The following is a 14,618-nucleotide window of genomic DNA, read 5'->3' as shown; positions in this document are numbered from 1 at the left end:
CACAAACAGAGGAAGTAAACAGCCATGGGCTTAAATAAGTCTCATTTAGGGAACTACAATAATATGATGTTAAACAAATACTATCTCATAACAGATGAACCCACTGCCCTGTATGAGCTGACAGACTGACACAGTACCTCGGCTTTATGATGTTTCTGCTGTTCGTCCATATGGTTGTGTTCCTCCTCCATGCCGACTAGCTTGAGTTTCAGATAGGAAACTTCATCCATGAGTTCCAGTTTCTGCGTCTCCAGTGAGGTTCGGCTGACGAGCTCCTAAAGCACACACACACATGTTGGCGAACGCATGGTGACACACAAACACACCCACACAGTTGCACTGTATACAGTGACAATCACACAGCACACAGACACTTCTCGCTGCTCCACTGCCAAGTTCTCTCATAGTAACGCATAGGCCGAAGCTAAGCGCCGCTAAATATACTCAAGCAATGAACGCTATTTTTACTTCCTCTGACTCTCTGGTGCCTGTATGTGAGAAAGTCGGGAGGGCCAAAAGAGGGAAACTTTGTTTCTCAGCATTCCTGACACTATGGGCTAAATACAGCAGGACTCTGAGAACCTTTGCTAACAAGTGATTAAAAAGGGCATATATAGTTTTGTGCACATTCAAAAACTAAAAGTATTGCAGTGAAACAATTATGGTATCAGGCGGTAAAACTGTGGCATTTTGATATTTACTATTGTGGTGAAAGATTACAATATTCCTAAACCATACAAAACTACACAGTATTACAATATAGTATCATGTAGAAAAGGTCCACTTCACACACATCTCTTTATTGAAACGTTTGACAAATTTATTCAATTTTTCATACAAGTGCAAAAAAAAAATGTCAGCAGATTTCTTCTGGTCCTAGTTATGCTTATGTCTAGCATTGCCCTCAAACACACCGACTGAGGATTTCAAATAACTGCACTTCCTCTTTCTCCGTATGACTTCCTCTTTGTAGTTTCTGAAGAAGAACACAAAAGTCCCATGTTGTTCTAATGATCAGAAAGCTCAGATTGTGTGCTCATGTCTCTAAATCAATTTTCTCATATTAGTTTAATCTAATAGAAGCATCCCCCAATCAACAATTGATGAGATGGGAAGCTAGAAACATAGAATTTGCAAATGGCTGCGCCCACTTTTATGGGAAGAAAAAGGTGGATATAACGCAATTGAGAAATTGTGGATACAATGAAAACAACACAAAGTTTCCTGGTAGACTGATGAAATACAGTGAGCATGAGTCACAATCAGCCACCAATGTCACAGTCTAGATCATACAGAAGGGGTTTTCGACCGTTTAAACTCCAAGACCCTAAATGGCCATAATAAATATTTAAAAGGCTCAATGGCTTTTACAGTTGTAAGTGATTTACTGGATATGGGTTATGGATATATATATCCATAACCCATATCCAGTAAATCACTTACAACTGTAAAAGCCATTGAGCCTTTTAAATATTTATTATGGCCATTTAGGGTCTTGGAGTTTAAATATATATAAAATATTTTTAAATTGGCATTTCTAATAAAATATTATACAGCTTTGAATAACTAGAAAAATGTATATTCATACAATGTACAAAAACACCCATGTAATAACCATAGACAGTAAAAGAAATGGACACAGCGACCCCATTGGAACTCAATTGAGACAAATGAAGCCCAGTTTTAGCGTTTTTTAGCACTTCCGTTTCTGACGCGCAGACTCAAACGAAGCTTGACGACGTCAGCAACCTGTCTGACAGATGTAAATCTTCTAGTAGCTGTGTGTGCAAACTGCCATAGTTAATCTTGCAGAGACGGCGAGCTTGAGCGGGGAGTTCTTTGTCGTGAGTGAGCAGGAGTAAGTATTCTGATTAATTATTTTGTATAGTATTTTAAAATGTAACGCCAGTACGCCATATTAAGTTAATTGCCTGCGAGCTTCTCCTCCTGTCTGTACGGTAATGCGACAGAGAGTCGAGTGGTTATGACACAATCGTTAGCCTATTTTTTACAAAAACTGTTTATACGGGGCCATAATGTAACATAGAAGGTAATGGAGCCCTTTATACATTGTCGTGTATCTTTAGAAATAAATAATGGACAAACAGAGTCTTTAGACGCCTCAGATGTAAAGTTATTCGCTGTCAAAGTGACGCCAAAATGAATGGGAGTCAATGGGAATGCTAACGCAAGTGAAGTTCTGCTAAAAGATGGCAGCCCCCACCCGACTTCAACTTCCTGTCGAGTTCCTTGCCCCTTGGTAATAACCTACTCAACATCCAGGTCTAGTGCAGTTTATTAAAATAAATAAATACTTAAATCAGTCCGAGGCTAGCTTTTACTTTACTTCAAATTAATGTGAACTTTTCAGAATAAAATAAATTTTACAATGTTGCATTTTCATTTTTTTTTCTTACAATAATAACATTTACTTTTCTAAATTTAACAACTTAAAAAACGAATACAATTAAAACAAACAAACATGAGGGCTTAAATTGAATTAAGCATTGACATTTCTATTAAAATCTCTTGAATCTCCTGCAGTTCCTTCAGAAAACCTCTAGTGATTCACAAACTTCCACTTGGGGAAAAGCTACAGTATTATCATAATTCAACTATAAAACAGCTCTTTGCACTATTGGTAAGCAATACTGCACATTTCAACATCATATTGAACAAAGAAGCCAACAAAGAACTATGGTATTTAAGAAAACTGCCATGTCTAAGCTGTGAGTTTACTTGCCCCATCAAGCAAGGAGAACATGAGGGCTCTCTCCATCGCTCCATCTCAGCATTCCATCTCGATATGATTGTTGGCACAGCCGTTCTGTTATGGAATCCTGAACATGATCCCAGGCAAAGTGGGCAATTCTCACTAATATAACCTTAAATTGGTATGAAACTGATGTGGTATGTTATATAGATTATATCATTTCTAAATTAATTGTATTATTATTTATGTATCTAAATAACATTACAATATTTTCTATCATTGTGTTATAATGTATGTTAGTTATAATTATTTTAAATACTATTTCATGAATTAATAAATAATTGACCGGCATAATAATAATAATAAAAAAAAAAACCTTGACGTACAAAACACATTAATCATTTAGCCTTTTGTACACAATGACTCAAATCCTTTCTGTCCGAGTAAGTCTGTGTATTTCTTCAGCAGATACTAAAAACATTAATATTCTCCCCACAAATAAGCATTCACGTCTGTGGTTTCACTTGGCAATACTAAAGGAACATAGCGGTTTCAGAAACAGTACTTTAGAAATTATACTAAACCATTTCTCTATGCAAATCAAACGGACAGTTGCCAGCAAACAGCCACTAACATAGTGACTAAAAGAGTTTTATTACAAATCCACCATCTTAAGCCAGTTAATCACACAGTAAACATATGAAAAACATGCACTTTCCTCATACTTTATCGTAATAACATCCACACAAACAAACAACTAACTTTGCAGAGACATACATGGATATAAAGGTTTAAAGGTATAATTATGCCAGGACTGGCAACCCACATCCATAAATCAAGTACACTGAAAATATGTACCAAGTCTGAACATTTAATCTGAATTAAGTCTACACAGTTACATCTGAAACTGATGGAAAACCATAGACTGCTCAGGTTTCAGTTTTAGAAAAAGTTCACAATTTCTTCAACCAAAACCATCATGCAGAAGATTGAATTATTTTAAATGTCTCTTCTTTATTTCTCGCTGATATCTGCTTAAAACTTGAGGTAAATGACAGCAAGTATGTGATCTTACCTGCTGGAGCATTTCCTCAGTAGAAATGAGTTTGTGATGATGTTCTTCCAGGGAACTTTCCAGATCTCTGATCTTTTCTCCTTGAGCTTCAACCTGGTCAGTGAGAACACTCACCTAAAACCAACAGACAGCAGACAACGTTCACTCAGGCTAACATGAAACCTGGCCAGTGTTTCTCGGTCGTTTCCTCCTACAGATATGCTAATTGACGATTGCAACACACATGCAACTCCAAAGTCCAAACAGCAGAGAGATGTAGTCCTTCAAATGTGCAAATTTGGGTTAAAAACAGCCATGCCTTCGCCCTGACACACTTCCATGCTAACATGTGTGCCTGCTTGAGTTTCAATTGTTTTGAAAGTGTCCTTTTGTTCAGCACCAACTGAAAGACTGCCAACCAGCAGGACAGGTAAAAGGAGAAGAACAACACCTTGAGGGCATTAGGAGCCAATCACGTTCATCAGTGTTTTAGAGCTCAAGACAATGCACCAATCAGAGAGCAGGAGGGGCAGGACTATGGAAAAGGGCCACTTTTTTGACACTTGTTGCAGAGTTAGACAACCTAACTTCTTAAAGGTGAAGTGTGTAACTTTTTTATGTTATAATACTTTCTACAAGTAAGCCTTAAATACTCTGTGGTGATTATGAAACAGTTCCTAGATTTGTTTGAGTGCCAACTACTACTAATTAATCTACAATGTTCTTACTACAGTAATAAATTATTAAACTATGCTTAGGAGAGGTTTGCTAGTATTTTCCTAATGGTTTGTGCACATCAAAAACAAAGCGAATATTCACATTTTTACATTACTCGCTCTAGATTACTCCGTGTTTTTTTGCATCACTCATGTTAATAAATACAATTTTCCATTTTCTGATTCAACCGGATGTCAAACTGGACGTGTCGATAAGCTCTTTGCTGATTGGCTTGTGTGACAACTTGTCATGTGAATTTCTCACTCAAGTTGAAATTTTTCAATTTGTGCAGAACACATGATTGAAGCCTTGTTTATATTTTCGCACCTGCTCTGCAGAGCGAGCCTCTGCTGACTGCACACACATCTTCCCAAACGGACGAGTGTTTATACTTGTCGTGTTCACCATTGTATTAATCTTTAAGATGACAGGGGGCGACTCGGAGTATTTGTCTGCTAAAACCATCGGGAATCAGTGGTGAGACCGTGAGAGGAAGTAGCACTTAGCAACTCACGTAGAGTTGATAAACGAATTAATTTCTTAAAAGCCCATAAAGCTTGAGATTTTTTGTGTAATTAGAACAAAATACTGTATATGGATATGATAGCTTTTGGGTTTATTTCTCATTAATATATACAAAACAACATTAAGCAGGACCCATGTGCAAAGTTTTGGTGCGCACAAATCATAAGCAATCTGACCTACAGATTATGTTTGATGGATGATAAATTGCCATTGCCAAAATTTTATCATATTTATTAACTGAATGATATAGAAGTCAGCAACTACATATTCTGGACAAATATTTACTGTTTACAGCTGGATGTCTGCTTTGGAAAAAACTCTGTTAAATGAACACAAATAAGAATGCTTGTTTACAGTAAACACATACCACTCAAAAGCTAAAAATAGTCTAAACTCTCACTGTGGTGTCCACCATCAAGGCTTCGTAAAATGTCGAGTTACACCAACCCCCGAACCTGTCTACAGAGAGTCCCATAGCTATGTGATCTACGACCATCCCATTGTGCATTAGACAGGCAGCTGTGTCACCAAGGGCTGCAGCGCGGCAGTGTCACATGACTCTATGTTCACAGAGACACCACAGTCCCCCGGTTTGACCCTGGGAGGTTTTACAAGCATGTTGGCTAGTTGTCTTCTAATTGTGTTGACACTGTGACTATAATGCTGAGTTGAAATGCCTTGGAGGCCTGAGTGAAAGATCTCACCTGGAGAACCAGAGACTCTTTGTCCCCTTCTAATCTCGCCAGCCGCTCTTGATAGGTCTCATTGTTGCTTGAGCACTGGAGGTTAACCTGTGGAGACACACACGTGTACATGTGTTTTAAAACAGAGAAGTCTTCTGGATTGTAAGTGAACTTCTGCGACTTGATCACTTGAAGTGGCTGTTTTTCCTCACAAGAACCCAAATATCCCCAGTGCAAGTTGTTTCAGGTTATAATCAAATTGTGGGGACATTCATGGACATTCCATAGGTGTAATGGTTTTTATACTGTACAAACTGTATTTTCCCTTACCCTACCCCTAAATATACCCCTCACACAAAACCTTCTGCTATTTTAGATTTTAAAGCTGTTTTCCTCTCAGGGACCAAAATAATATCCACAAAATGTAAAATATTACTGGTGTTACTATACTTGTGGGAATTTGGTCTCCATAACGTAGGTAATACCAGGTACACACACACAGAAACTGAAAGTCAACAGAGAGGTGTGTAAGAGGAGAAGCTAACCTGCTTGACCACTTTTATGAACCTGTGGTTTTAAATGTGATAAATGACATACTGGCGCCAAATTAACTGACAGCTTTGACATCCATTCAATAGAAACAATAAAGGAGCTCATTACAAATTAATAAGGTCATTTGCATAAGGTTTGAGGGTCACAATAACCATGGAAAAAGAAACAACAGCATGAAATGCTGACAGAGAGGCCGACAGAGAGACTGACAGAAAGACAGACAGACAGATAATGACATAGACACTGACAGACAGAGAAACTGACAGACAGACAGAAAGACAGACAGACAGATAATGACATAGAGACTGACAGACAGAGAAACTGATATACAGAAAGACAGACAGACAGAGAGAATGACAGAGACTGACAGACAGAGAAACTGACAGACAGACAGAAAGACAGACAGACAGACAGACAGAGATAAAAACAGACACAGAGACAGACAGACAGAGAAACTGACAGACACAGAGACAGACAGACAGAGAAAATGACAGACAGAGAGACAGACAGACAGACAGACAGAGAAACTGACAGACAGACAGAGAGACAGACAGAGAGACAGACAGACAGACAGACAGAAAGACAGACAGACAGAGAGACAGACAGACAGAGAAACTGACAGACAGAGAGACAGACAGACAGAGAGACAGACAGACAGACAGAGAAACTGACAGACAGAGAAACAGAGAAACTGACAGACAGAGAGACAGATAGACAGACAGACTGACAGAGAGACAGACTGACAGAGAGAAAGACAGAAAAATAAAAAGATAATTGGATCGTGTGCCGCTTGAACTGAAGTGCTGTACCGATCTGTCATGACACATTAAAGCCACAAAACCGTATTTATTGTTTGAATTTCTTTAAAAAGATGAAAATATTTAAAAGCTGAGACTTTGTTTCATACCAGAAGTAACCTGCTCTGTCGGTGTGTTGTCAGCTTCTTCTTTGCTCTGCGATTTGTCCCTGCATGAGATTGGGATGTGTGACGCGAGAGCAGCATGGCTCGTCAGACATAGCAATAGTAACTAAGTGACGGTAACTAAGTAAGTGTCTTTGCGAAAAGGTCAATTTTTCAGCAAATATGGACAGACAGATAGAACATTTACCAATTTAGCATAACAAATTATCATAAGCTGAAAAATGTTTAATGATCAAATAAATCTTCTGCCCATTCAGACTATATCTGCAGAAAACATGTCAGTAAATACAGTATGTCGCAGCGTGCGAGATAAGACACTGTCACTTGTCAGCGCTAAGCTAGCAGAGCCACACGGATAATCTCTGTCCTTTAAAAGCTTTTGCTGTGTCCAGAGCTGTCAATTCTCACAATAAAGCTGTCTACTCAGGGTTTACAGGGCCGGCTGTCTGGAGGAGTTACAGGGTTATGTCTTTCTAAAGGCAGTGCTCAATCCTCAAACATGAGGCTTTCATTGCATTGCATAGTAATTGCAGTCCACAGCAAGTTTAAACTCGGCTTGAGGTTATTTATTTTCTGGGAAACAGGTAATGAGAAGAAAGCCTGATATCAGAATAAAATGTGAGGAACTCCAAAAAATAGTTATGTAACTCTTCAAGTGAGTAAATATGAACATATTGTGAGAAACAGCTCACCAAACTCTATATATCACTTCATAAATGTTATGATACAGATTTGACTTGCCTTCATGCCAACAACTAAACTGTGTACTTCACAGCTTTAATGAGGAACAGAACTACAATCCCATAAAGCATTGCTAATGATATCATCTTATTAAAAATGCTGGATAAATGTAAAACTTCATTTAAAGATGTTAGTCATGTATATATTTAAGTACTAGTGCTTCATAGGGGTGGGCATGGTGCTAAACAGTTCTTTTGATGTCATGGACAATTTACTGATCGGTGGGGAGTCTTTGCAGAATTATGGGTAATGAAGTTTTCACCAAGAATTCTGCTGTTGAACATGATCATAAAAAAAATAATGTGGACTGATGATTTCAACAAATGAAAATACATTGCAGCTTACAGTAGTTCTGTCTTTAACGGTTTATAAGTTTATAAGTGTTCCTGTAGCTCAACTGGTAGAGCGTTGTGTTAGCAAGCAAGCTAGCGCAAAGTTGGGGGTTCGATTCCCTGGGAACACATGATAGGTAAAAATTGATAACCTGAATGCACTGTAAGTCGCTTTGGATAAAAGCGTCTGCTAAATGCATACATTTAATTTAATAAGTTATCATTATGCCTTTCAGTGGAGCTAGCTTTAACCTGGAAACCATATAAACATCAACTGGAACATGAATTTACAATGAACTAAAAACCCCAAACCCACAGAAAGCATCTTTGTCTCAAGTTCAAAGAGTGAGATTCATGATGCTCTCTAGAGCACCAATTCAATTTATTACCTCACCAGAGAGATGTTTATAAGCAAGACAACCCACAGGGCCTGGAATTTCCCCCTTTTTCATGTCCCACTGCCTGCTTGCAGAACTGTAAAGGCCTGAAATGACTTCCGAAGAAACTACAGTGATCATTATTACCCCACTGTCCAAGAATGTATGACAATATTGAGAATTTTACAGTACAACCCCTCCCTGAAATACAGTAATGCATTCCATTCCACTTCCAACCCAGCATTTTATACTGTTACACCTTGTGAAGTATAATTACTGTAATTTCTTTCTTACTTTGGAATGCGATGGCCGGTTGAGTTTTACATCGTGTGCCTTTCTTCAACATTACACATTCTTCCCCATCTCCGGCTTACCGCAATCCCACAATGCCTTGTAAACCACATCAACCATGGAAAACAAGCTTTTCAACGCCTCTTGCACTTAAGAACAGGTGTGCACACTGATGTTCATACTCCCACCTTTAAATTAAATTTTAGTGCCTGATTTACTACTCCAAGTATCAAGTGTTAGTCAGTGAAAGCGTTTTTGTTTGTGTTCAAGAGCATGAGCTCAGAATCATTGAAGCTGGACAGGATAAAAAGCGCTTTTGTACTATTGCAAATCACAAGTTCCTGGCACATATCCACACCAGCACAATACAGCTTGTCGTTTTGACAACAACAACAACCAGTTCCACATAAATCCAACCACTCTATATCAGTCTGCTCGTCCGGGTAACTGAAACCGCCACTACTTTCACACCTCGTATCACCTCAGACTCACGTTTCATACAACTGTCGCCATCTAGGGTCATTAAATTTAACTAAAACTGAATTTCAACCGAAAAAAAAACAAAATAACGTATAAAGTAAATTTTTTAGCTAATTGCCAAATCAGTATATTAATTTTCACTTAGTTTAACTTGAAGTATAAAAATAACTAAAACGAGAACTTAAATAAATTAATAAATATTACACAGACTTTAAAAAACTCATAAAAACGCTAAAAACACAACAAAATTACAAAATTAAAATGGAAAATAAATAATCAAAACTATTTCATAATACTAAAACAAACTGCAGTATCTCAAAAATAATAAAATAATAACAGCACCATTTTGCATCTCAATTAGCAATTGTTGTGAAAATCAGGTCTTCATAATTAATATTGTAATGTGTTGTAGTATCATCATGGTGTTTTTTCTTGTTTCTACGCCGATTGTTTTGTATTGATTGATTGATTATTTTTTTTCTTAGTGGAAACACACAGCTAATGATCATAAATAATTTAAGCTCAAACCAATATTCCGTACTAATTTTTGCAATTATGACTAGATGACTGTGAATGGTACCTTTCTTTTTATATATTGCTCAAAAAAAAAAACCTGTAATAAAAGCTGAATGGAAATATCCATAAAGTGGATAATTTACAGTAAAAGCAGACATTTCAACTTACCTTTTTAAGCCAAGTAAAATGCTTATAAAAGTCAATTTCCTTCTCCATGCTGAAGGCCCATCTCGAGCCGTTATAATAAAGGAGCGACTGCAGCGGCTGGCTGAGATCTGAGCTCTGGGTTTCAGTGACTCTGTCTGCCTGTTTTACAGAGTCGCCTCCTCCTTCTCCTCCTCCTTATATTGGCTGCTCTTATAAGACAGGAGCTCTTAACATGCTGAAGCAACTGCAAAAACCTAATTTTTAAAGCCAGACGTCTGTCCGAGACCCCCTGCATCTGTTGTCCAGCCAGACACTTAGAAGTTCAATGTGTGTGTGTGTGTGTGTGTGTGTGTCAGACGCAAAACATCAATCCACAACTTCCACTCCCTAATGTTGCTTACTAGTAAACATCATTCAGCTCCCTCTTTCACATGCGAAAGGCTCTATTTGTAAATTTCTCCTCCCTTTCTTTCAACCTTTTTCTATTCTCTGCGTGAGACCGCGGCTCTAATTAAGTTCCAGTGCAAGTCTGAACCGAAACAAACCAGTGTCTCTGTTTAAACACACTTAGAGACAGAGAGGGGGACATTTCCAGTCACGCTGCCTTCCAGCGCTCCCCCATCTGTTTTTACTCAAGACTGCAACCCATTAGACCAAAGACCCTGCTTCCTGTGGAAGACATCCATCCATTTCTAGGTGTCTTTTTAACTTTACAAGCAACCCTGCTGTCCAGTTGTCTCCTTCGTGGACAAAAGCAGCTGAGAGAAAGACTGACAAGCACAAACTGGCCTGGCTAATACTAGATAACAACTTAATAACCTTCTGATCTTGTCAGGCCTGTAGGTTAACATGCCACTATGTAAGCTGCTATATCATATAATTAACTTAAAGAGATTTACTCAAAATGTATATTCTGTCATCGTTTAAGGCATGGTCACATTAGCAACATTTCACTAAAAACTGTCCACAGTGTTGCTAGAACTTAGAAATCTGTGTGAGGTGCTTTATCCCATTATATATAACTCCCCACTGCATGAATTCCCACTAAAATTACTGTATTTCACCAGCAACATTTTGCAGAGCAATGGTAAATGTAACCGTACATACAGTATATACATACTTATATGTAATTTTACTGTAAAATAAAATGTTTTTGGAAATAAGAAAGATGAATAACCATGTAATTTAGTGAAAACTGTAAAAGGACATTCATAGAAGTTGTATAACACATCATATATGATGATGTAATTTTTGTTATAAGAAATGTACATTAATATGTTTCGAGTTACATTTTATGATATTTGGTAAATGTTTATTGCATTTTTAAGTGTCATTATATCATATCGCTTGATGAAACATACGGTCAAGGATATGTGCCTTCCTGTAATACCTGAAACATAGTTGCCACATTTTTACGGTTAACTTCTGACAACCACAATCGTCTTTTTCTTTTTACTGTACATTTAACATGATTCCTTTACAGTGATAATAAACTGGTTGATTTAGTCTGTTAGGTCATTGTTTCAGTCTAGTGAGCTGTAAATGAGTCAAGAATAAGTCTAATGCATGAAAAAATCCTTCAGACAAGTTTTGTGTAATGATTCAGCTCATTAAAAATTATTCATTCACAAATCAGACACTGTCAGGAAGAGCTAGTGTGGACTTTTCAGTGGTATTAATGAGATGAATTTTAGTCTGTTTGTCACAAATCTATCATATGGCTTCAGAAGACCTGAAATATAGTGCATGAGTCATATACACCACTTTAACAGTATGATATTTTTGTTATTTTAGAGCTTCACAGCCCCATTGGAAACAGCATACACAATATTCTTTACAAACTCACTTTTGTGCTTCACAGAAAACGACCCTTCACGTTTGGGTGAATAAATGGTTAACTATCCACATGTTTTCCTGCAAAAAATAATACAAAATGCTAAAACATTCAGTATGGGACATGTGATGATTACCAGACCTGAGTTTAGCCAATATGCCACACCATCCTCATTACAACCACTTTATAGTATTCCCTCACTTTTCCCAGCATTTCCTGTTTGCGTCATAGGGAGTTTTGTGTACTACGCAGAGCGGTGGGGATACAGTCACCATAGGGACTGTTGTCAAAATTGTGAAATGCCTACAGATGAAGTCAACAAAGGACTTTGGCTATTTTGCATTGTCTTTTGGTGTATTCAAATGAACCTTTTCCATTCTAAGACTTCAAAAACATATTCTTCTAAGCGAGGTAAGGCAGGCTATCAAGCCATATTGAAGCTTCCACCCTGAGATCAAGCACAGACGATTGTGTCTTATTACCGTAGCATGCAACTTATCCCGAGCTTTGAGAGTTGAGCTGCACCTGGCAGAGTCTCTGATCCTGACAGCTGCAGAGCTGGAGACACACCAGACACACGTGCAAACGCACACACAAACAGTGGTAGACGTATTTAAATACTATCAAACAGACACGCTCTACCTACAGACAGGTTTCGGGTCAGGTCATACGATGAACAACCTCTCTTATCTCGTTTCTGCAGCTCCCGCAAACATTCCTCATGTGCATGTAAACACAGGCCAGATACGGCGTGTGTGAACAAAGCGTAATGTGGCCCCTTTAATGTGAACGCCTCACTATCGGGACTTGATCACATTTCCTGCAGTGTTTTTACCGGCTCTAATTAGGAGGCATGAGTGTTTTTGATCCCACTCAGAAACACAGCTCAAAGGTCTGCTGTCTTGTAGAAGGGCCCTGTTGATTTTTAGGAGGCCCCTTTAAGATGCGATCACTTTAGCGAAATTTCTGAGAAATTTCATTGACAAAAAAGGTCCATTGTTGGATAGCTTACACAAAAAGGAAAAAATAAATAAAAATTAATTAATCCTTCACTTGTTATAAACCTGTATGAGTTTGTTTCTTCTGTTAAACACAAAAGGAATATTTTAGAATATGTCGGTAAACCAAACTGTTGACGGTAGCCATGACATTTTTTTTTCCATACTATGGATACCAGCAACTGTTTGGTTACCAACATTCTTCAAAATATCTTCTCAAAACTCGCTCAGGTTTGGAACAACTTGAGGATGAATAAATGTTTACAGTTCTTTATTTTTGAGTAAACTATCCCTTTAATAGAGTAGCAATGTATAAAGCACAGCTCACACACAAGCCGCTTTCAAACTTCACAGCTTTCTGTTTATTAAACTCACAGTGAAGCCTATTTAAACTATTTTGAAATCTGCATGGGTACATCTTATGCCCTTACACAAAATTCCCCAGTGGCATGGATTTCTATTAACATGACTGAATTTTGTCCGCAAAAAATTATCTGAACATGGTTCTGAATAACAAACAATTTTTCATTCTTCTGCTGTTGTAATCGGTGATTTGATCTGATCATATCGATGTATACAATTTTGCACCAGCTTTGCAATTCGCTTTTAATTAGAATTACAACTTCACTATACTACATTATGAACCACACAGGATTTCCATGTCAAAGAAGGCACCTACCTATTACGTAATCACCACAAACCATAGTTCAAATGTGTTTACCAGCTTAAAACGTCGTTCTGGCCTGATTTTGTTCAAATTGTGGCAGTAGTTGTTCTTCAACTTCACTTAAAGTAATGTGAGCTTAGCTTTAGGTCAGATGCAAAAATCACGGCCCTTGATTGATCCTTGGGCTCCGCCAACAGGTTGCTTATGCTCTTTCTGAGATTTTCTATGTTCATTGACCAGTAAATCACCACAGGCAACTGATGAGAATCATGTGCAAGCATTTTGGATTAGAATACACAAATAACTGTCTAAATGAACCTTGTGACTGTTTTTGCCAATAACAAATACCAGCAAAACAAGAAAACACTTTTCTGAGAGAGCACGTATACGCGCATTGTCAGGTTACAAATCAACAAAATAAGCTAGTAGTATAAACTCTTAGCTGCAGACTTACCCTAGAGGAGATGAAGCCGAGCTAAAGGTGACCGGATCGTTTTTTAATGCAAAGCAAAACAGCAAAGAGAAAGGAGAGAGTGACTGCGTGGAGAGAGGGATATGAGGGAAGAAAGGGAGAAGAGGCAGGAAGCACAGCCCTATCAATGTCTCAGAGGGGATCCACACTCTTTTAAAAACAGCCAAGCAACATACACGCATACGCATGCAAATGCTGGGCCAGAAACTGCCTTTGGGACACACAAGAAAAGACCCTGTATTAGTCAAGAGTCTGGACTTAGAGGTATAGTTCACTCAAAACTGAAAACTTTCCTAAATTATCATAATGTACTCATGTTGTTTCAATCCTTTAAGCTGTTATTTTTTCTTTGGAATGCAAAAGGAAAATTTTTGAAGATTTATTTTTGAAGATAATACAAACACATCCTGGGATTGATTCTGGGATTGATCCCGGGTTGGGGACCTAGTAACATTGCCGGGTTCAGTCCGGGAACGAGCTCTGTGTGAACAAAAGCCAGAACTAATGCCGTAAACATGCGTTATCAGGCAAATCTTTTACCGGGTGTTTTGAAAGGCATATCAACGTTCGTGATGAAAAAATATGTGCAAACTTTAA

General features: G+C 37.9%; 1 protein-coding gene across 15 annotated transcripts in view; it reads right to left on the bottom strand.

The window, feature by feature from the left end:
* ppfibp2b (PPFIA binding protein 2b) overlaps nucleotides 1-14,618 on the bottom strand; it is a 56,358-nt gene that overhangs the window by 23,429 nt on the left and 18,311 nt on the right. For 12 of the 15 annotated variants that reach the window (XM_052597426.1, XM_052597425.1, XM_052597428.1 and 9 more), the window contains exons 4-6: nucleotides 5,714-5,800; nucleotides 3,789-3,902; nucleotides 138-275 (exon numbers count right to left, since the gene is read on the bottom strand). In XM_052597426.1, the coding sequence (XP_052453386.1) occupies nucleotides 138-275; nucleotides 3,789-3,902; nucleotides 5,714-5,800 (339 nt within the window). Of the gene's footprint in view, nucleotides 1-137; nucleotides 276-3,788; nucleotides 4,193-5,713; nucleotides 5,801-10,071; nucleotides 10,197-14,003; nucleotides 14,019-14,618 lie in introns of those variants that run through there. The other 3 variants (XM_052597440.1, XM_052597436.1, XM_052597441.1) reach the window with 3 other exon arrangements.

This window comes from Carassius gibelio, chromosome B25, assembly GCF_023724105.1.
Source record: "Carassius gibelio isolate Cgi1373 ecotype wild population from Czech Republic chromosome B25, carGib1.2-hapl.c, whole genome shotgun sequence".
Lineage (NCBI taxonomy): Eukaryota > Metazoa > Chordata > Actinopteri > Cypriniformes > Cyprinidae > Carassius > Carassius gibelio.
Note: the sequence above shows the minus strand (reverse complement) of the source record. Positions and strands in the feature narration are given on the sequence as shown.